Raw genomic sequence first — 21,763 nt, 5'->3', positions numbered from 1 at the left:
TCTTTGCAAATTTTTGTGTGTACTGTTAAAACCTACCCTTAATTTTTATGTGCTGGATACAACAGGAAGCAAATCATACAGTTCATGTGACAAAAACATTTTCATCAGTAATTTGCAATTTCATATCAAGACCTGAATTTCTCAGTCTTACTACAGTTAACTGTAAATTTGTCCAGGTCACTTTTCCTCTCTTAGCCCCCCAATTTCTAATGAAGAATTTAGACCAGATAATTCCTGAGGTCTAAGATTTTTAACCGTCTGTGATTCTGTTACTGCTTTGATTCGTAAAAGGCACAGATAAGACAGATTTGATTAAAATGAAGCAGACTTGAAACACTTTAAAAACTAGTTAGGAAGACAGTTTTGTTAAGTATTCTTGCTTAGGTATGAAAACAAATATTCTTGTTTAGGCATAACTGTCAACAGTTATTGGGATAGACATAAACTTAATTTGAAGATACACTATATATTGTTATGCAGCAATTTATTTTGATATTTTTTTCAGATACATTTTGCAGAGGCATCAGAAAACTAAAGAATGATTGGGTTATTTTATTTCTCAAAATTAATTGAAGCAGATACTTGTGAAGTCATTGGGAGGTGAGCCTATTCCGGTTCAACAGTTTAATCACAAATATTTGAGGGATATTTTTGCCTTGCTTTGTTAACAGGGTAATGATCAAAATAAAAGATTTCATATGTTTAAAAGGCAAACTTTATGTTCTTGACATTAAATTAAAATATCCCAAATTATTTTGAATATGCACACCATATGAATTTTAAAATTTTTATTTTATTAATAAATACCATTTCTTAATCAGTTAATTCCAACAAGAATGTGAGAAATATAAAATATATAGTTCACTTCTATTCTTGTTTAGTCAGAGCATAGAACAGAACTATTTTTACTTTTTAAATTTCCACATAATTTTTTAATCTTGAATCCGTTATTGCAAATGTGAGAGATTTTCATTCTCCACATATAGAAAATATTGCTGTTAAAAGCTGGATTATCTAATGTTTATACCCAAATGTCGTAAGAGTTTTGAATTCATTAGTTTGGCATTTAAGATCTCATCAGTAAACATTTGGTGTTAGTTCAACCAAAGCTAAATATTATCTCTGATGCTAAAGTAAGATCATTACTTTATACTCAAGCCTTCATTCAGCAAAGATTAAATTTTGATACTGAATAAAAATTGTCATGCACAGGAATAGAATGTAGCCTTTTTTGGCATGGGTACTTAGAGTGGGTGTAAACATATTGCATGTTTTTCATTCATGTGTTGTTTTTTGGTCTGTAATACCTTTGCTTTATAGAAGATTAATTTTATACCAATTTTTTAAGTTCTTCATGGTGTTTTATCCCTCCTCTGTTTATTTAATTGGAAGATATCAAGACTTGACTCTGTATATGGATATGGTTTTGCTTTTTGAGATGTTTGCCAAGCAGGAAAGCTAAAGCACTTAGGGTATAGTATTGTGTTTGTGCCCTTCAGTGATTGTGTACCATATCAATCCCTGATTGAAACTCCGTAGTAGACTGAGAATAATTGGCCCAGCACTAGAAGTTGAATGTTATCAAGAAATAGATTTTCTTCTTTGTGTTTTCCCTGAGGCTTGTGATTGAACTAGAAAATATTGAATAGAAATAGAAATTCTTCCCAAATGTGTGTAACAGTTCTTTAGATAAAACTTAAGTGTGTTCTCTTTAATTATATATTTTTCCATCATATTTTCCTAACCTTTCCTTGAGTTAAAAAAATATGGGGATTGTTACTTTTGTTTGACATATACTTTGAATGTGCTTTATTAGCTTTGAAACAATCATTGCTCCCACAAAAGCTTTTTAAACTGAAGTGTGTTTTGTTTTTATCAGTGCAAATTTGGGAAGGCACAGTTTCTTTGGACTAGCTAAGGGAATGTAGTAGCAGTTATTCATCTGTTACTCTACCTCTTAATAAACTTCTTGTCCCTACCTGACCTCTGGTCTTTCTGGCTGTGGGAGACTGTCACCATCTAAATTTGCATTCAGTTTCTAGTCAGATTGAATTAGTTTATAAGGATAGAGAATGGTCATCCTTCAGTGACAAGAATATTATAATTAGAAGGAAATTTAGAAATACCTGGTTCAGTGTTTGCAAAAATGTGATTATGTGTATAACTTGTGGCACATGAGTGATAACAAGTGGCACATGAATCAGTTTTTATCTTAAATTTTGTAATATGTGTTAAAAATATAACTAGCTCATCAAATCATTATTTTATAGTTTTTATTCCTTAAGATTTTGTTAGTTAAAAAAATGAGTCAATTATGAAAAAGTATAAGTGGATGGGTAACTGAAATGGTCAGCATTATGATCATTAGTGTGTGAATAACTTCATCTAATTAAATACCTGAGTTTTATTCAAAAGAAGAAACTGAGTCCAGAAAGGAAAAGTATTTGTCCAGGGTCTCAGAGTGAGTCACTGGTAGATTAAGGGCTAGCCCCTAAGCCTCCTCTGAAAGTATTAGTCGCTCAGTAGTGTGCAGCTCATTTTGACCCCATGAACTGTAGCCCACCAGCTTCTCTGTCTATGGAATTCTCCAGACAAGAATATTGGAGTCGGTAGCCATTCTCTTCTCCAGGGGATCTTCCCAACCCAGGGGTCAAACCTGGTTCTCCTGCATTGCAGACAGATTCTTTACTGTCTGAGCCACCAGGTCTTAGTCTCTTGGTCTCTTGGGTCCTCGTCAGTACTATTTCACAGTGCCTTAATGCTTCTCAGTAATAGTAGCAAAAGAGGAGGGAACGGCAGGTAAAGGAGGGAAGAGTTACTATGAAATGTATAAGAGGATAGCTTATTTGAGAAACTTCTGTGCCTGCTTTACTTTGTAGGCTCATGGAAGAACAGAAAAGTAGCGGGAAGATTGAATTAGAAAAAAATATATATAATACAAATACATTCTACTTTTTATGCCTATCATCAGTTCAGTTCCTTCATTTATAAGATTGCCAGAAGGACAAATGTAAAAGGAGTTAGAAATAGTTAGCTGATCTGGACTGACATCATCAATTCTGCAAGTCTCTACACTTTAGAATTGGAGTTGAAGTAGTACTGGGGAAATCATTAACAATCAATTTTGTTTGTGTGTAATGTATTTTTAAGGACTGTTTCTGCATTAATGCATTTTTCTTTTTCAGAGTCCTTACAGGACAGTTCTCCGAGATAATGCCATACCAACAATATTCGATCTTACCAGCCATTTGAATAATCCACATAGTAGACACAGAAAACGAATAAAAGAATTGGTATGTCAGTGTGCTTCCTCCAGCTTTTCTATCCTCTATAATATTATGAAATGTAGTATAGATGCATTCATGTTAACATTGAACCAAGTTACTCTCTATATCAGGTGTAGCATTATGGGGGATTAATGCCATGGTTATTGAAGTAGCATGGACATAAGATATTTAGTTTGTTTTAGTATTTGCTTTGGAAAATCTTCCTCAAATTTAGCCAGTTGATACTTGTTGACTTGAGCCAAAGTATGCAGTTAATTCAGTTTAGTTCTGTTCAGTTGCTCAGTCATGTCTGACTCTTTGCCACCGCATGGACTGTAGCATGCCAGGCCTCCCTGTCCATCAACAACTACCAGAGTTTACTCAAACTCATGTCCATTGAGTCAGTAATGCCATCCAACCATCTCATCCTCTGTTGGCTCCTTCTCCTCCTACCTTCTGTCTTTCCCAGCATTATGGTCTTTTCATATGAGTCAGCTCTTTGCATCAGGTGGCCAAAGTATTGGAGTTGTAGCTTTAGCATCAGTCCTTCCAATGAATATTCAGGACTGATTTCCTTTCGGATGGACTGGTTGGATCTCCTTGCAGTCCAAGGGACTCTCAAGAGTCTTCTCCAACACCACAGTTCAAAAGCATCAATTCTTCGGCACTCAGCTTTCTTTATAGTCCAACTCTCACATCCATATATGACTACTGGAAAAACCATAGCCTTGACTAGATGGACCTTTGTCAGCAAAGTAATGTCTCTGCTTTTTAATATGCTGTCTAGGTTGGTCATAGCCGAGGAGTAAGCATCTTTTAATTTCATGCTGTTAATTATGGGCTACTAAATCATTTTCTTCCAGGGAAGCTGGAAAAAAAACTCACCTCTTCCTTTGTGGTAAAGTGGGACTGAAGTATATTTCTAGAATATTTTGGCACAAAGGGATTAAGAAAGGGAAAGAGTGAAAGTTAAGACATGGGTAGTTTTACTAGAGATAAGGATTCCATCACTATTAAGTACTGACAAGGTTTATAAAAGCTTTTAAGTCTCTCTATGTGACATCTTTGTGCATGTTTTTTATAAACCTTTGATATCCTTAAAACCTACCTGTTTTTTGTTCGCCTCAAATGAACAAAATGAAATTACTCAGACTCCTCAGGCCATGGCTTTCTGTCACCATTGCCACCAGGAAGCCCCTCATTTTTTTTCCTTATAACCATTCCCATTCCTCACCTTCCTCCATTTTGTATCCGTGCTCCTGTACTTAATGAGTCATTTCAGTCCATTGGCTGTGTGCTTTTTAAAGATAACATTTGTCTAGTTTTCCTCATTTTCTTCTATATTTACCTTTCATAATCAGATCTTTGATCCATTTGAATTTGTATAGTGTCCAGTAGAGATCTAATTTAGCTTTCTATTTATAGGGATCAAGTTTTCCCAACATAGTCTGTTAATCAGTCTGGATAAGATGCTGCCCCTTACATTGCTTTATATTATATCATTTTCAAATAGAGTGATTTCTTAAGCCTTCCTTTTCAAAATTGTCTTAGCTATTTGTAGACTTTTATTCTGCCATGTGAATTTGAGAATCCTTTTGTCATATTCTAGAAATTCTGTTGAGATTTTCATTGTAAATACTTTGAATTAGTAGTTTTACAGTGTTAATTAGTCATATCCATGAATGGAAAAAAAACAATAAAATAGCTATCAAGTAGCAGAGCAGTCATTGACAAAGCTACTAGTTCTTTGAAAAGACTATTAAAATACTTTCAAAACAGGACTTCTCTGGTGGTCCAGGGGCTAAGACTCCTCATTTCCAAAGAAGGGGGCCCAGTAGATCCCTCATCCCACACGCAGCTAAAGGATTTTGCATGCTGCAGTGTGGCTCAGTGGTAAAAGAATCTGCCTGTAATACAGGAGACTTTCAGGAGACTCAGGTTGATCCCTAGGTCAGGAAGATCCCCTGGAGAAGGAAATGGCAGCCCACGCCAGTATTCAGGTCAGAGGACCCTGGTGGGCTACAGCCCATGGGGTTGAAAAGAGTTGAGCAACTAAACAACATGCTGCAGTGAAGATTAAAGATCTCATGTGCTGCAACTACGATTCCATGCAGCCAAGTAAATAAACACTAAAAAAAAAAATTATAATAATTTAGAAGTGCAGAAAGTAAAAATTTTGAGAAATTGTCAGGATTTTTGTTGTTCTTTAGAAGAGAACGTGTACATCCTTCCTTAATTACTTGCTAAGTTATGGTAAGATTATATATTTCTGGTTAAGAGAGTGTTTCCACCAGTTAAAGAACTTATTTATTTGTTTGACTGTGTTGGGTCTTAGTTGAGGCTCATGGGATCTTCATTGCATTGTGCGGGGTCTTTTAGTGTGGTCCACGGACTCTCTGTAATTGTGGTGTGCAGCCTCAAGTTGTTGTGGCACAAGGGCTTAGTTGCTCTGTGGCATGTGGGGTCCTCGTTCCCCATGTAGAGGTCAAACGTGTGCTACCCGCATGGCAAGGCGGATTCTTACCACTGGGCCACCAGTAAAGTTCCTCCACCAATTTTGAAGATCCTTTTTTTTTAGATTAATTCTAATAGTCTACTGGGTTTTCTATGTAGTTGATTGTATCATCTGTAAATAAGGACAGATTTGCCTCTTCTTTCAGTCTTCCAATTTTAATGTTTTCTGTTGCCTGTATTATTGTTTGGTCAGGATCATCTCTAGTACTGTATTGAGTAGTCCCAGGAATGTCACGACTGGTACACTTGTCTTGTTCCATTAAGTGTGATGTTACCATTGGTATTGTTACGTAATTTTTTTTATCAAGTTAAAGAAATATCCTTTATTTTCTTTTTTTTTTCGTTTATTTTCTTTTAGTCCTCATATTCAGAGGTTTATTTTTTGTCTTAACTTATGGAACTTATCAATATTTTCATTGTATCTGTTCTTTCTTCCCCCCTTCTTTAATGCTTAGTGATAACATTGATGGATTTGCTGATGTTGAACCATCTTTGCCTAATTGATTGCAGTATATTTCTTTTCATTTTCATATACTGTTCGATTTAGTTGGTCAGTTTTGCATTTGTAAGTCTTGGCCTGTAATTTCTTTTCATGTATTCTTCTTATACAGTTACGATATCAGGGATCCGTTGGCCTCATAAAATGAGTTAGATAACTTTTCTTTTTTTCTCTTTTAATTTCCCTAGAAAAACTTATATAAGGTAGATATTGTCTGCTCTTGAAAGTTAGGTTGAACTTGGTAAAACCATCAGAGGGCTTTGGGTGGATGAGGGAATATTTTGATTATCATTTCTGTTTGTTTATTTGTTTCTCTTTCTTCTTGTGCTTTATATGTTTCCAAAATTTTATGAGCTTCACCTAGAGTTTTACCTTTTTCTGCTCCTAAAATTACTTTAATAGTCTTTTCAAAAAAACAGTAGTGAGTTTTATCACTGATAGCTGTACTTATGAGCTATTTTATTGGTTTCTGCTAGATTCGATTTTTTTCATCCATTATTGCTGTTGACGTCAATGCCAGTCTCATGTTCCTTTTTAGGTGAATGCATTTTCCTCCTTTAAATATTTTCTTTATGTTTGATATTTCAAATTTGACTAAACTATATCTGAATGTGAGGTTTTTTTCTTATCCAGACTTATATTGTACAGTTCTGAGGAATCCTCAGTTTTTATTTCTTCATGCTTTTCTTCTGCTCTGTTTTTTTTCTGGGACCTCTCATAAATGAGTGCTAACACTGCACATCAGCTTTCTTCTTAGTAATATGAAGCAAGGATGAGGAGCTCAATCACTTCCCATCCTGTAACTATCATTTCCTGTTCTCTGCCCCTCAAAGAACCTCAGATATCATACAGCAGGCTCACTTCCGGATCTGCCATCCTTGTAACTCCACAGCCCATAGGATAAGGAGGGAATGTTCCAGACTGGCTAACCTGCTGACATTTTACCAGTACTGTGTCCTGTGCTGCCCAGCAGGTACCCTGCTGTCTCTAGCTGTCACTGGTACTGCTGCTTTCATGCCCTACAATAGTAATGGGGTAGGTTGTGAGCTAATAATTATAGTGGGTTCAGTTCAGTTCAGTCGCTCAGTCACGTATAGTGGGTTAGAGCGAGAAAAGGACACATTTGGAAAGTTCTCCCTCAGTCTAAGCCTGAAGATGCCACTTGGCTCTCTCTGCTGTTTATATCCATTTCTCTTCCATTTTGGCATTGTCACTTTCTGCTTCTCAGAGATTTCTCACAGCTTTTGTGTTAGGTTCTGGACTCCAGCAACTCCCTTTTGCATGACATCCCCTGGAGTTAAACTAGGGGAGAGGGACATGATTTATGGACCTTGAGTTTGACCTCAAATGCCATCATATACGTTCATGCCTTTTATTAGCCAGCACATACTTGTAATCCCAAATTATGATGATTAGGTATAAAGTAAGTTAAATGATGTATTCTTTACCCTCTACTATTTTATTATAAACTTGGAGTCATTAGCACATTATTCTAGTTTTCTTGTCATCTGTCTATTTGAAGAATGTATTCTTTATGAAGAATTTATGCTCTTGAAAGAATTAAATTTGGGACTTCCCTGGTGGTCCAGTAGTAAGATCTCACACTTCTACTGCAGGGGGCACAGGTTCAATTCCTGGTCAGGAAACTAAGATTCCACATGCTGCATGGCATGGCCAAAAAAAAAAAAAGAATTAAATTTGACTCATAATATGCTTTTTACTTGAGTCTGTGATGATATACTGGAGTTCAGTTTTATTAAAGATATTTTTTTCTTTTTTTCTTATCATTTAGAGTGAAGATGAAATCAGGACACTGAAACAGAAAAAAAGTAAGTGATAGTGTTAATGACTCAACTTCTGAATGCCTTTTTAAAAGGCCTTGACCTGGTAAGGACAAATAAATATGTTTTATGTCCAAAAACCTATTGTGAGAATGATGTAAGAGTGTGGTAGGCATTGTCCTGTGGTCTGGAATTGTCTGTGAGATAAAATCTTAGCTCAGTTAGTCTTTATTGAGTATCACTATGCCACGCACTTGGCCTTCTCTCTTTCCACTAGGTGCTCCCAGTGTGGTAGGACACAAGGCAGAGTATCTCATTGTAGGGAAGGAAAGGAGCCGAATCTCTGTCCATGCAACCTGTGGTGCATACTGCTGCTGCTGCTGCTGCTGCTAAGTCGCTTCAGTCGTGTCTGACTCTGTGCGACCCCATAGACGGCAGCCCACCAGGCCCCGCCGTCCCTGGGATTCTCAAGGCAAGAACACTGGAGTGGGTTGCCATCACCTTCTCCGGTGGTACATACTAAGTTCTTGGTAAATATTTAAAAGAATAAGTGCTGTTGAGATACTTGGCTTTATGGAGAGTGGGAGTCACAGTAGCTGTTCTCCAGGTGCTGATGCCTGAGCTGTGTAACCAAAGAATGAGAACTAGAGGGGTTTTTGTTCTTATCAATTTTTACTTTTAATCTTCCTTTCGTATCTCTTCCTACTACTACTATTATTAACATAACTTTTTACTGAGTGCTTACTGTGTGCCAAGTCATTAAAAGCTTTGCATATATTAATTCATGTAATTCTCACGGTAGCCTTGAGGTAATTATTACTTTAGTAATAGTACTTGAGTACTATTACTTTCCTCCTTTATAGATGAAGAGACATGGAGTCAGGCAAAGAAAGGAGTGAAGGATATTCTGTGCCTTGAAACAGGGTGCCAGAGTTGGGGAACTACACATTCATTTTGTGGTTGGAGCTTCTACGAACCCATGATGGTTAAAAAAGGGGCCACAGGGGCCAGGACTTACAGGGTTGTATGAGTACGGTCAGAACCCTTAACCTCAGGGCCTCAGTTCTCCCATCCACATATGAAGAGATTATGCTGAGATTTCTATTAATAATATACTAATAGAGCCCTAGAAATTGCATGATATAGTTTGTAGTATATTGTCTCATCTCCCATATAAAAGTATTGCTTAAAAGTGTCAGCATGGACCTTGGAGCCAGACAAGCTTGGATTTGAATTTTCACCTCTATCTGTGACCTTGGCAATTATTTACTGTCCTCATTTGTAAATGGGGTTGATAACATGCCTGTAGAGGGAGCAGTCTGCTACATATAAGAGGACAACACAGTGCCTCAGTAAATATTAGTCCTTCAGGTCCTTTTTGTGACAGCGTGAACTGTCTGTTATTACTCTGTATATGTAATGTGCCTTCTTAAATTTATAAGAAATTGTTCCTCTCATAATAGCATTGACATGTAGGATGAATATATATTCATTCAGAGTATTTGTCTCCTCCACTAGAGTGTGTCTTAATTTAATCTCTGCATCCTAGTCTGTGGTCTAGTAGGTGCCTCGTGAGTGTTGAATGAATGAATTTGTGAATTTTAAATATTTAACCAGTCAAATATGTAATTTTTTGTTTGTATGATTCCTTATGAACCTGTTTATAAAATTAATTCTTTGTTTTCCAGTTGATGAAACTTCTGAACAGGAACCAAAACATAAGGAAATAAACAACAGCAATGCTCAGAATCCCAGTGCAGAAGAAGTGGGTGAAGAGCAGGATGAAGACATTTTACCTTTAACTCTTGAAGAGAAGGAAAACAAGGAATATTTAAAATCTTTATTTGAAATTTTGATTCTTATGGGAAAACAAAACATACCTCTGGATGGACATGAAACTGATGAAATCCCAGAAGGTCTTTTTACTCCTGATAACTTTCAAGCACTGCTAGAGTGCCGGATCAATTCTGGTGAAGAGGTTCTGAGAAAGCGCTTTGAGACAACAGCAGTTAACACATTGTTCTGTTCCAAAACACAGCAGAAACAGATGCTGGAGATCTGTGAGAGCTGCATTCGGGAAGAAACCCTCAGGGAAGTGAGAGATTCTCACTTCTTTTCCATCATCACTGATGATGTGGTGGACATAGCAGGGGAAGAGCACCTGCCGGTGTTGGTGAGGTTTGTCGACGAAGCTCACAACCTGAGAGAGGAATTTGTAGGCTTCCTGCCTTACGAAGCTGATGCAGAAATTTTGGCTGTGAAATTTCACACTACAATAACTGAGAAATGGGGATTAAACATGGAGTACTGTCGTGGCCAGGCTTACATTGTATCTAGTGGATTTTCATCCAAAATGAAAGTTGTTGCTTCTAGACTTTTAGAGAAATATCCCCAAGCTATCTACACACTCTGCTCTTCCTGTGCCTTAAATATGTGGTTGGCAAAATCAGTGCCTGTTATGGGAGTATCTGTTGCATTAGGAACAATTGAGGAAGTTTGTTCTTTTTTTCATCGATCACCACAACTGCTTTTAGAGCTTGAAAATGTAATTTCTCTCCTCTTTCAGAACAATGAAGAAAGGGGCAAAGAACTGAAGGAAATTTGCCATTCTCAGTGGACAGGCAGGCATGATGCTTTTGAAATCTTAGTGGACCTCCTACAAGCACTTGTTTTATGTTTAGATGGTATAAATAGTGACACAAATGTTAGATGGAATAACTGTATAGCTGGCCGAGCATTTGTGCTCTGTAGTGCGGTAACAGATTTTGATTTCATCGTTACCATTGTTGTTCTTAAAAATGTTTTATCTTTTACAAGAGCTTTTGGGAAAAATCTTCAGGGGCAAACCTCTGATGTCTTTTTTGCAGCCAGTAGCTTGACTGCAGTGTTACATTCACTAAATGAAGTGATGGAAAATATTGAAGTTTATCATGAATTTTGGTTTGAGGAAGCCACAAATTTGGCAACCAAACTTGATATTCAGATGAAACTCCCAGGGAAATTTCGCAGAGCTCAGCACAGTAACCTGGAATCTCAGCTAACCTCTGAGAGTTACTACAAAGAAACTCTAAGTGTTCCAACTGTGGAACACATTATTCAGGAACTGAAAGATATATTCTCAGAACAGCACCTCAAAGCGCTTAAATGCTTATCCCTGGTACCCTCTGTCATGGGACAGCTCAAATTCAATACATCAGAGGAGCACCATGCTGACATGTACCGAAGTGACTTACCTAATCCTGACACACTCTCTGCTGAGCTGCATTGTTGGAGAATTAAATGGAAACACAGAGGGAAAGATATAGAACTTCCATCCACTATTTATGAAGCCCTTCATCTACCAGACATCAAGTTTTTTCCTAATGTTTATGCATTGCTGAAGGTCCTATGTATTCTTCCTGTGATGAAAGTTGAGAATGAACGCTATGAAAATGGGCGAAAGCGTCTCAAAGCATACCTGAGGAACACTTTAACAGATCAAAGATCAAGTAACTTGGCTTTGCTTAACATAAATTTTGATATAAAACACGATTTGGATTTAATGGTGGATACGTATATCAAACTGTATACAAGTAAGTCAGAGCTTCCTACAGATAATTCAGAAACCATTGAAAATACCTAAGAGACTTTTAACCTAGACTTTCTCTTATATTTGATATTTGAAAAAAAAATGTAAGAAATTTTAAAATATCTTACAGAAAAGTTGTAAGGGTAGGCCACTTAATCACTGAATATCTTGATCTGTAGGCCTCCCATTGAGTATATTAGTCATTGATAATCTGCCTGTTTAAATGGCCTGTTCAAATGCCCATGCTTTGGAGACCTAACTGTTCTTCCAGAAGATAGCATTGAAAGTACCATATTACAGTTTTATGTGATCTCTGCTAATGGCACTTTGGAATTGTTTTAGTTAAGTGATTTTAGACATTACGTTTATCACTGTGGATCAAATTGTCAGATATTAAGTTATCGGATCTTTGAAAAAATAAAATTAGAGGAGGTATGGGAGGAAGGAATGCATTTTGTAAAATGTTACAGTGAAGCTCATGACTGACTTTTGAATAGTAGGAGTTATAAGTATGCTATTAAAAATCTGTAAAGGACAGTTAAGAAAATTATCAGACTCTAAGAGAAATGTGTAAGCTTGTCCAACAAGGATTTCAGTGTAGATTTTCTCTTTATCAAATGAAGTTAAAATTTGAATGGAAGAGCCTGCCATTGTTGTTCCACATCTGGTATTGCTGTTTACATTCCTTTATTGAGCCTACGTCTTCATAAGCTTTTTGGCAGGTATATGTTGAACACTTCAATTTCATGGTCAAGAAAGGATCAGAGGCCATGGATACTGACAGCTGATTTGTCTGTTTTCTTCTGGCTTTTTCCATGACTGTATCTACTGCCTCATCTTGATTTACAAGCAAAGCCTAGAAAGCCTACAAAAATAAGTGTTTTGTAGTTTATCTAGGAATAATACAGAAAATATTGCTGTTATTTTTGGTGAAGAAAATCAATTTTGTATAGTTTATTTCAACCTAAATAAAATGTGAATTTTGTGTAAAGTTCAGATACTTTTTTTTTGGTGGGGGCAAAACAGATTCTTGTGGTAAAATTATCTTTTCAAAAATATCACCTTCACAATTGAAGATAAGTTCTTTAAAAAACCATTTAAATTATGAAGTTATTAAATGTAAGATTTATCTAACTTTTAAAATATGTTATATGACCCCTGATATAGTTAATTTTTGCATAATTGTTGCTGGCTAAAATGTAAATGAATAAATATTGCAGAGACATTGAATTGTTTATGTTGGGATAAGTTAGTGCTGTTTGGGCTTTAGAAAACAGGATGAGAGTGTCTTTGCCAATTGCTGGGTGTTACTGATAGTAGTAGTGGCCACAGGACTGGAAAAGGTCAGTTTTCATTCCAATCCCAAAGAAAGGCAATGCCAGAGAATGCTCAAACTACCACACAATTGGACTCATCTCACATGCTAGTAAAGTAATGCTCAAAATTCTCCAAGCCAGACTTCAGCAATATGTGAACTTCCAGATGTTCAAGCTGGTTTTAGAAAAGGCAGAAGAACCAGAGATGAAATTGCCAACATCCGCTGGATCATGAAAAAAGCAAGAGAGTTCCAGAAAAACATCTGTTTCTGCTTTGACTATACCAAAGCCTTTGACTGTGTGGATCACAACAAACTGTGGAAAATTCTGAAAGAGATGGGAACACTAGACCACCCGACCTGCCTCTTGAGAAACCTATATGCAGGTCAGGAAGCAGCAGTTAGAACTGGACAGGGAACAACAGACTGGTTCCAAATAGGAAAAGGAGTACATCAAGGCTGTATATTGTCACCCTGGTTAAACTTCTATGCAGAATACATCATGAGAAACGCTGGGCTGGAAGAAGCACAAGCTGGAATCAAGATTGCTGGAAGAAATACCAATAACCTCAGATATGTAGATGACACCACCCTTAAAAAGTGTGGCAGAAAGTGAAGAGGAACTGAAGAGCCTCTTGATGAAAGTGGAAGAGGAGAGTGAAAAAGTTGGCCTAAAGGTCAACATTCAGAAAACGAAGATCATGGGATCTGGTCCCTTCACTTCATGAGAAATAGATGGGGAAACAGTAGAAACAGTGTCAGACTTTATTTTGGGGGGCTCCAAAATCACTGCAGTTGGTGATTACAGCCATGAAATTAAAAGACGCTTATTCCTTGGAAGGAAAGTTATGACCAACCTAGATAGCATATTGAAAAGTAGAGACATACATTACCTTGCCAACAAAGGTCTGTCCAGTCAAGGCTATGGTTTTTCCAGTGGTCATGTATGGATGTGAGAGTTGAACTGTGAAGAAGGCTGAGCGCCAAAGAATGGATGCTTTTGAACTGTGGTATTGGAGAAGACTCTTGAGAGTCCCTTGGACTGCAAGGAGATCCAACCAGTCCATTCTAAAGGAAATCAGTCCTTGGTGTTCATTGGAGGGACTGATGCTAAAGCTGAAACTCAAATACTTTGGCCACCTGATGGGAAGAGTTGACTCATTGGAAAAGACCCTGATGCTGGGAGGGATTGAGGGCAGGAGGAGAAGGGGATGACGGAGGATGAGATGGCTGGATGGCATCACCAACTCAATGGACATGAGTTTGAATAAACTCCTGGAGTTGGTGATGGACAGAGAGGCCTGGCGTGCTGTGAATCATGGGGTCGCAAAGAGTCGGATACGACTGAGTGACTGAACTGAACTGAACTGATAGTAGTGCATTTTCTTGTAGACAAACAGGGCAGATGTGTCAAGTCAGGACACATTACCCATGCAAGCTATAAAAATGATAACAGGGTTTTTCTTATATCCAAAGCTCTAAGAGGTACCTCTGTCCTTGACAGAACTGTTCAGGTTCACAATGGCAGGATGACAGAGGAGGAGACACAGAGCAGGCCTTTTAATAGCTGCATCTAGTTCTTAGGACACTTAAGCAGCAGTTTGACCTTGGCAGATTGTGTAATCTGGGTATATTTCCTCAACTGTAAAACCACATGCTGCGCTATGAGGATTAGATAATTTATCATCAATCATCTATTACTACTTAATGGTATCCCAAAACTTAGTGGCTTAAAAAGAAAAGAAAAAAAGCTAAACCACCAGTTTTGAATAGTTCTTTTGCTAATCTCATCTGGGCTCTTCATTCAGTTGGCAGATTGGCTGGGGGCCTAGATGGGACAACTGGGCCTGTCCATGTGGTCTTTTATTTTGGGCTTGTGGCATGGTTATAGGGACTTACCTGGTGGCTCAGACAGTAGAGAGTCTGTCTGCAATGCGAGAGACACAGGTTCAATCCTTGGGTTGGGAAGATTCCCTGGAAAATGGTGTGGCAACCCACTCCAGTTTTCTTGCCTGGAGAATTCCATGGACAGAGGAGCCTGGTGGGCTACAGTCCATGGGATCACAAAGAATGGGACATGACTGAGCTACTAACACTTCTGGTCTCAGAGTACAAGAAGCCAAAGGCAATAGCTTCAAAGTATGGGCTCCAGAACTCACAGAATGTCACTTTCACCACATATTTTGGTCAAAACAAGTCACAAGGCTGGCTCAGAAAGGATAAGGATAATAGACTCCTCATCGTTATGACCAGAACTGTAAAATAGGGCCCGGTTTTCAGTGTGCTATAATAATTCATCCAAAACATTCATGTAGCAAGCATTGGTTAAGCTTTTAAGATGCCCACCACATGTTTTCATAATTTATGTATGTTCTCCAGGTTAATTGGGGAATTTATTAAAAGCTTGAAAACCCTGATTTGTTAAGCATCTTCATAAACTCTGGTCTTGGAAGGTAGATTGAGTCTATGGTAGTCTCTTCATAGATGAAACAGAGATTATCATTTTTGCAAGATTAGATAGAGGTTGGTGTTCAGTTCAGTCACTCAGTCGTGTCTGACTCTGCAACCCCATAGACTACAGCACGCCAGGCTTCCCTGTCTTTTACCATCTCTTGGAGCTTGCTCAAACTCATGTCTATTGAGTCAATGATACCATCTAACCATCTCATCCTCTATCGTCCCCTTCTCTTCCTGCCTTCAATCTTTCCCAGCATCAGGGTTTTTCTAATGAGTCAGCTCTTCACATCAGGTGACCAAAGTATTGGAGCTTCAGCTTCAGCATCAGTCCTTCCAATGAATCAGTTCAGTTCAGTCGCTCAGTTGTGTCCAACTCTTTGTGACCCCGTGGACTGCAGCACGCCAGGCCTCCCTGTCCACCACCAACTCCCAGAGCTTACTCAAACTCATGTCCATTGAGTCAATGATGCCATCCAACCATGTCATCCTCTGTCATCCCCTTCTCCCGCCTTCTATCTTTCCCAGCATCAGGGTCATTTCTAATGAGTCAGTTCTTCTCATGAGGTGGCCAAAGTATTGGAGTTTCAGCTTCAGCATCAGTCCTCCCGAGGAATATTCAGGACAGATATCCTTTCAGATGGACTGGTTGGATCTCCTTGCAGTCCAAGGGACTCTCAAGAGTCTTCTCCAACACCACAGTTCAAAAGCATCAGTTCTTCGGCACTCAGCTTTCTTTATAGTCCAACTCTCACATCCATACATGACTACTGGAAAAACCATAGCCTTGACTAGACAAACCTTTGTTGGCAAAGTAATGTCTCTGCTTTTTAATATGCTGTCTACGTTGGTCATAACTTTTCTTCCAAGGAGCAAGCGTCTTTTAACTTGGCTACAGTCACCATCTGCAGTGATTTTGGAGCTCAAAAAATAAAGTCTGTCACTGTTTCCACTGTTCCCCTATCTATTTGCCATGAAGTGATGGGACCTGATGGGACCAGATAGGACCATGATCTTAGTTTTCTGAATGTTGAGCTTTAAGCCAACTTTTTCACTCTCCTCTTTCACTTTTATCAAGAGGCTCTTTAGTTCTTTGCTTTCTGCCATAAGGGTGGTGTCATCTGCATATCTGAGGTTATTGATATTTCTCCCAGCATTCTTGATTCCAGCTTGTGCTTCATCCAGCCCAGCATTTCTCATGAGGTACTCTGCATATAAGTTAAATAAGCAGGGTGACAATATACAGCCTTGATATACTCCTTTTCCTATTTGGAACCAGTCTCGTTCCATGTCCAGTTCTTACTGTTGCTTCTTGACCCACATACAAATTTCTCAGATGGCAGGTCAAGTGGTCTAGTATTCCCATCTCTTTAAGAAATTTCCACAGTTTGTTGTGATCCACACAGTCAAAGGCTTTGGCATAGTCAATAAAGCAGAAGTAGATGTTTTTCTGGAACTCTCTTGCCTTTTCGATGATCCAACAGATGTTGGCAATTTGATCTCTGGTTCCTCTGCCTTTTCTAAATCCAGCTTGAACATCTGGAAGTTCACTGAAGGTTCATGTACTGTGGAAGCCTGGCGTGGAGAATTTTGAGCATTGCTTTGCTAGTGTGTGAGATGAGTGAAGTTGTGTGGGAGTTTGAGCATTCTTTGGCATTACCTTTCTTTGGGATTGGAATGAAAACTGACCTTTTCCAGTCCTGTGGCCACTGCTGCATTTTCCAAATTTGCTGGTGTATTGAATGCAGCACTTTTACAGCATCATCTTTTAGGATTTGAAATAGCTCAACTGGAATTCCATCACCTCCACTAGCTTTGTTCGTAGTAATGCTTCCTAAGGCCCACTTGACTTCACATTCCAGGATGTCTGGCTCTAGGTGAGTGGTTACACCATCGTGATCATCTGGGTCGTGAAGATCTTTTTTGTATAGTTCTTCTGTATATTCTTGCCTCCTGTTCTTCATATCTTCTGCTTCTCTTAGGTCCATACCATTTCTGTCCTTTATTGTGCCCATCTTTGCATGAAATGTTCCCTTCGTATCTAATGTTCTTGAAGAAATCTCTAGTCTTTCCCGTTCTATTATTTTCCTCTATTTCTTTGCATTGATCACTAAGGAAGGCTTCTTATCTCTTCTTGCTATTCTTTGGAACTCTGCATTCAAATGGGTATATCTTTCCTTTTCTCCTTTGCCTTTGGCTTCTCTTCTTTTCTCAGCTGTTTGTAAGGCCTCCTTAGACAACCGTTTTGCCTTTTTGCATTTCTTTTTCTAGGGGATGGTCTTGATCCCTGCCTCCGCCACGATGTCACGAACCTCCATCCATAGTTCTTCAGGTACTCTATCATACCTAATCCCTTGAATCTATGTCACTTCCACTGTATAATCATAAGGGATTTGATTTAGATCATACCTGAATGGTCTAGTAGTTTTCCCTACTTTGTTCAGTTTAAGTCTGAATTTGGCAATAAGGAGCTCATGATCTGAGCCACAGTCAGCTCCCAGTCTTGTTTTTGCTAACTGTGTAGAGCTTCTCCATCTTTGGCTGCAAAGAATAAAATCAGTCTGATTTTGGTTGGTGTAGTTGGTGTAGTCAGTATTTATTCCACAAATATTAGTTGAATGCTTATTGTGTGCCAGGCTTCTGTGTGCTTAACTGCTAGCAATAACAGATGTGCTTCTTACAGAACTTATAGCCTAGAGCTGGCCCATGGGACTACAGTTGTACTTATAACTGCACACACACGCACAAACATACTTCACAGAGTTAAGTGGATCATATTACTGAAGTTAAAAGAAAATAACATAGGGTATCCATAAAAACTTTGTGTAATTTTTAAAAGATTGTATATCATATCAAAACAATTTTTAAAAGATACTAGGAAATATATTCAAGATTTAGCATATATAATTGGAGGAATTTTTGCTTTTGACATATCCACTCTATGTTGGGGGATAAAAAGTTAAAGCCTAACATAGGATTTGTTACCTGTAAATTAATGAGAACAAATACTTTATTGATAATTTTTTGTAATTTTTACTTAACTCTTAGCAGTTACCCCATGAAGTAAGTGATAATTGATTAAGTTGAAAGAGACTCCACTTCCCACCCCTCTTGAGACCAGTTCCTCTGCAGTAACTTAGTTGGATCTGGTTTTTATTTCATATTAGAGATAGCTACTTTTTAAGTGCTATTTAAAGTAATTCATTAAACATACAAAAATTGTACTTGGAATGTTTTTAATATTTATATATTTTAGAACTTACAAGGCACCTTGCTTATATATCATTCAAGTTCTAAAAAAAATTCAGGCAAGAATTATCCCCATTTTTCAGTTGAGAAATTAAGTTCACAGAGGTAAATGAATTGCCCCAGATTGTATAGCTAATAAATGCCAGAACTAGGTACTTCAATCCAGTCCTTCAGTCTTAAAATTGATTGTGAAAGCCACTTCATTCTTAAGATTTGTAAAAGAAATATTTGCTTTAGGAATGGGCTTCTTTCATGTTCTTGCTTTATCCATTGCCAGCATTCAGCATCTCTAAAAATGTGCTCATTATAGTCAATATGGGTTCCTTGTAAAAAAAAAAAAAAAAAGTGAAGCTCAAAACTTCTGAGACTTTACAAACTAGGTGTAGAAATGTTGCCACCTTTGTTTGGCTGCCAAGGCACTACCACAAAGGACTGTAGATCCAGGTCCATTTACTTCATGAGACTGGGTGCAGCTGTCTTCTGCTGTAATCAAATGTTCTTCTGTAGCCAGCTTTTTGTGGCCAGAAAAAGCAAAGTAATTTTTAGTACAGATTAGCATAAAAGTCTTCTAGATCAGTTTCAGGAAACAATTACTAGCTTAGAAACAACAACAAGTGTGATCTATAGATTGGCTAAAATGGCAGTTAATTTCCAGACCTCTTTACATGCCCCTTATTTCTTACCATGAATACTATATAAATAGAATACACTACTTACCACTGTATTTGGTTTCATAAATTATTTGGACAGGGTGAACAACAGACTTCAAAACTAAGTAGAGGTAGTAAATCTGCCCTTTTTAATGAGTTTGAATTTACAGTAGTAGTTTAAACATCTGGAAGTTTAAAGTTTTAATTCATTCCAAATGTTCAACAAGGATATACTGCAAAAAGGATATTATAATTGAGGGATCAAGAAAACTACTGTTGACTCAATCTGAAGCCTTTTCTAATTTTCTCTATATACATTAATCACATAAAACTTGAGAGGCTGACAGTTCAAAAAGAGAGGAGATGGGCCCAAATATCCAAGTTGGCATGCTTACAGAAAAATAACTTTTAAAAGAGGGCATGGTTCTAACAAAGATGAATTTTAAATGCTGTTAATTAACATATCTAAAATGTGGCCAGGTAGTGCTTCTGTGTTCTGTGTTCTGTGCTGCTTGTGGATATGAGGTGGGTTTTTCTTCTGTTATTATTTAAACTGAACTTAAAAGAGTCCAATCTTTTGACTTCCAAATTGTAATTTTTTAAATCTTTTTGGCCGCTCTGTGTGGCACATGGGATTTTAGTTCCCTGACCAGGGATCAAACCCTGGAGTGGAAGCGTGTGTCCCCTGCAGTGGAAGCATAGAATCTTAACGACTGGACCACTACTGGGGAAGTCTCACTAAACTGTAATTTAATGCATTTTGTAATCCAAGAATCTGGTCTGCTGCCAGCTTGGTCTAGCATAAGGCCAAGATGTGTTTAGCGCACAATTCTTGAGTGCTTACTGGATACTTGTTAGGTTTTAGTTTAATTTTCTTAGAGCAGGGTTGCAGCAGCAGGAGCTGTGCTCATCATTGTCCAGTAGCAGCTGCTGCAAACAAGGATCTCACTGAATTTCAGTGCTGTGCTCAAGCACTTTACCTGAATTATCTCCTTTAAACTTTTCCACCTATTATCCCTAATTTTTCAGGTGAAAATCTAAGGATTAGAAGGCCACACAGCTAGTGAAAGATGTAACCATGATTTTAACATGATGTAAAGATTGCAAGTCTAATTCTTTGTCTCATATTTGCTTTTCATTCTTACTTCAAATATTGTATTGAATGTCTGTGATATTCAATCTGAATTGAGCCTCAGGCATGAGACTCAGGTCATGGATACAAAGATGAATGAGATGAAGCCCACGCCATGGATTTAGAGGTAAGATGGAGCCCATATCCTCAGGGAGCTCAGTCATGTCAGGGAGCCAGACATGCAAGCCAGGAGCAGGACTAGGATAGGGTCATCCTATCATTGATCATCCCAACCAGGGCACTTTTGATAGTGTAAAGTGAAGTGAAGTCGCTCAGTCGTGTCCGACTCTTTGTGACCCCGTGGACTGTAGCCTACCAGGCTCCTCTGTCCATGGGCTTTTCCAGGCAATAGTACTGGAGTAGGGTGCCATTTTGATAGCATAAGGGGTCACTATTACTAGTTAGTGCCAGAACAACAGAGCAGGACTGCCTGGAACAAACCAGGACTTAGTTACCCAGCTTCAGGAAAACCTATGGTGTGAAGGGAGGGTCCTGAGCAGCTAGAGGAGGTGGTGCCCTAGCTAGACCTAGAAGAGAGTGAGATGTGCTCTTGTCTCCAGTCATCACCCTTATACCCCTGCTGTTCACCTTCAGACTTCAGCTGAGAATCACTTTCCCTAGGGCCTTCACCTCCCCTGAAATCTGAGTCAAGTGATGGATCTTCTACTAGATGTAAGTCCAGCAAGAACCTGTGTGGGTCCAGCACGTCTCCCTGAATATAGCTAAGAGTAGATGGCCAACGTTGAGTATAGAAATTCAAAGGATAGGCAACAGCTTTTGCAGGAATCTACAAAAACAGCAACATTTATTTTCTCATATATTACCTCATCTAATTAATGAGTGATAATGGTATGTAAAAGTAAGCCAAATTGACCACTAACATAATAAGAGGTCCATTTGGAATAAGTTTGAAGCCACTGAAAAAGTAACATTTGCCAAGAGAAGATCCACCTTTGAAAATGGTATGTACCATGGGACCACATAACCCCGAATATTTTTTAAGTTAACCTCTTACTTCCTTCTCAAAGAAAATGTGACAATTTTATTTTAGTATAGAAATAAATCCATATAATGTGAATCATCTCTCGCCACCCCCCCACCAAAAAAAAAAAAAAAAAGCCCCAGATGATCATTCTGATACTCAGTATGCTATATAAGGTTTTTAAGATTGCTAATTAAGAAGTGATAGTTCTTACTTAAACCAGTATTATACATATTAAAATCTGCATGGTTGTAGAAGCTTTAGAGCAGCAGAATTGTATAGACAGCACTTCATTTTACAGATGACTAAACAGGACAGCTTGTGTAGGATCACACCACTCGGTGGTGGCAGAG

The 21,763-nt window shown here is 38.1% G+C and overlaps 1 protein-coding gene across 1 annotated transcript in view; it reads left to right on the top strand.

Moving 5' to 3' along the window:
* The window catches only part of THAP12 (THAP domain containing 12), a 30,153-nt gene extending 17,295 nt beyond the window's left edge, over positions 1–12,858 (top strand). The window contains exons 3-5 of the mRNA XM_061380925.1: positions 3,186–3,293; positions 8,072–8,108; positions 9,749–12,858. Coding sequence (XP_061236909.1) covers positions 3,186–3,293; positions 8,072–8,108; positions 9,749–11,682 — 2,079 coding nt within the window. The 3' untranslated portion in view covers positions 11,683–12,858. The remainder of the gene's footprint in view (positions 1–3,185; positions 3,294–8,071; positions 8,109–9,748) is intronic.
* The last annotated feature ends 8,905 nt before the right edge of the window (positions 12,859–21,763 follow it).

This window comes from Bos javanicus, chromosome 15 (genome assembly GCF_032452875.1).
Source record: "Bos javanicus breed banteng chromosome 15, ARS-OSU_banteng_1.0, whole genome shotgun sequence".
Classification (NCBI taxonomy): domain Eukaryota; kingdom Metazoa; phylum Chordata; class Mammalia; order Artiodactyla; family Bovidae; genus Bos; species Bos javanicus.
This window is presented reverse-complemented; position numbering and strand designations above follow the sequence as displayed.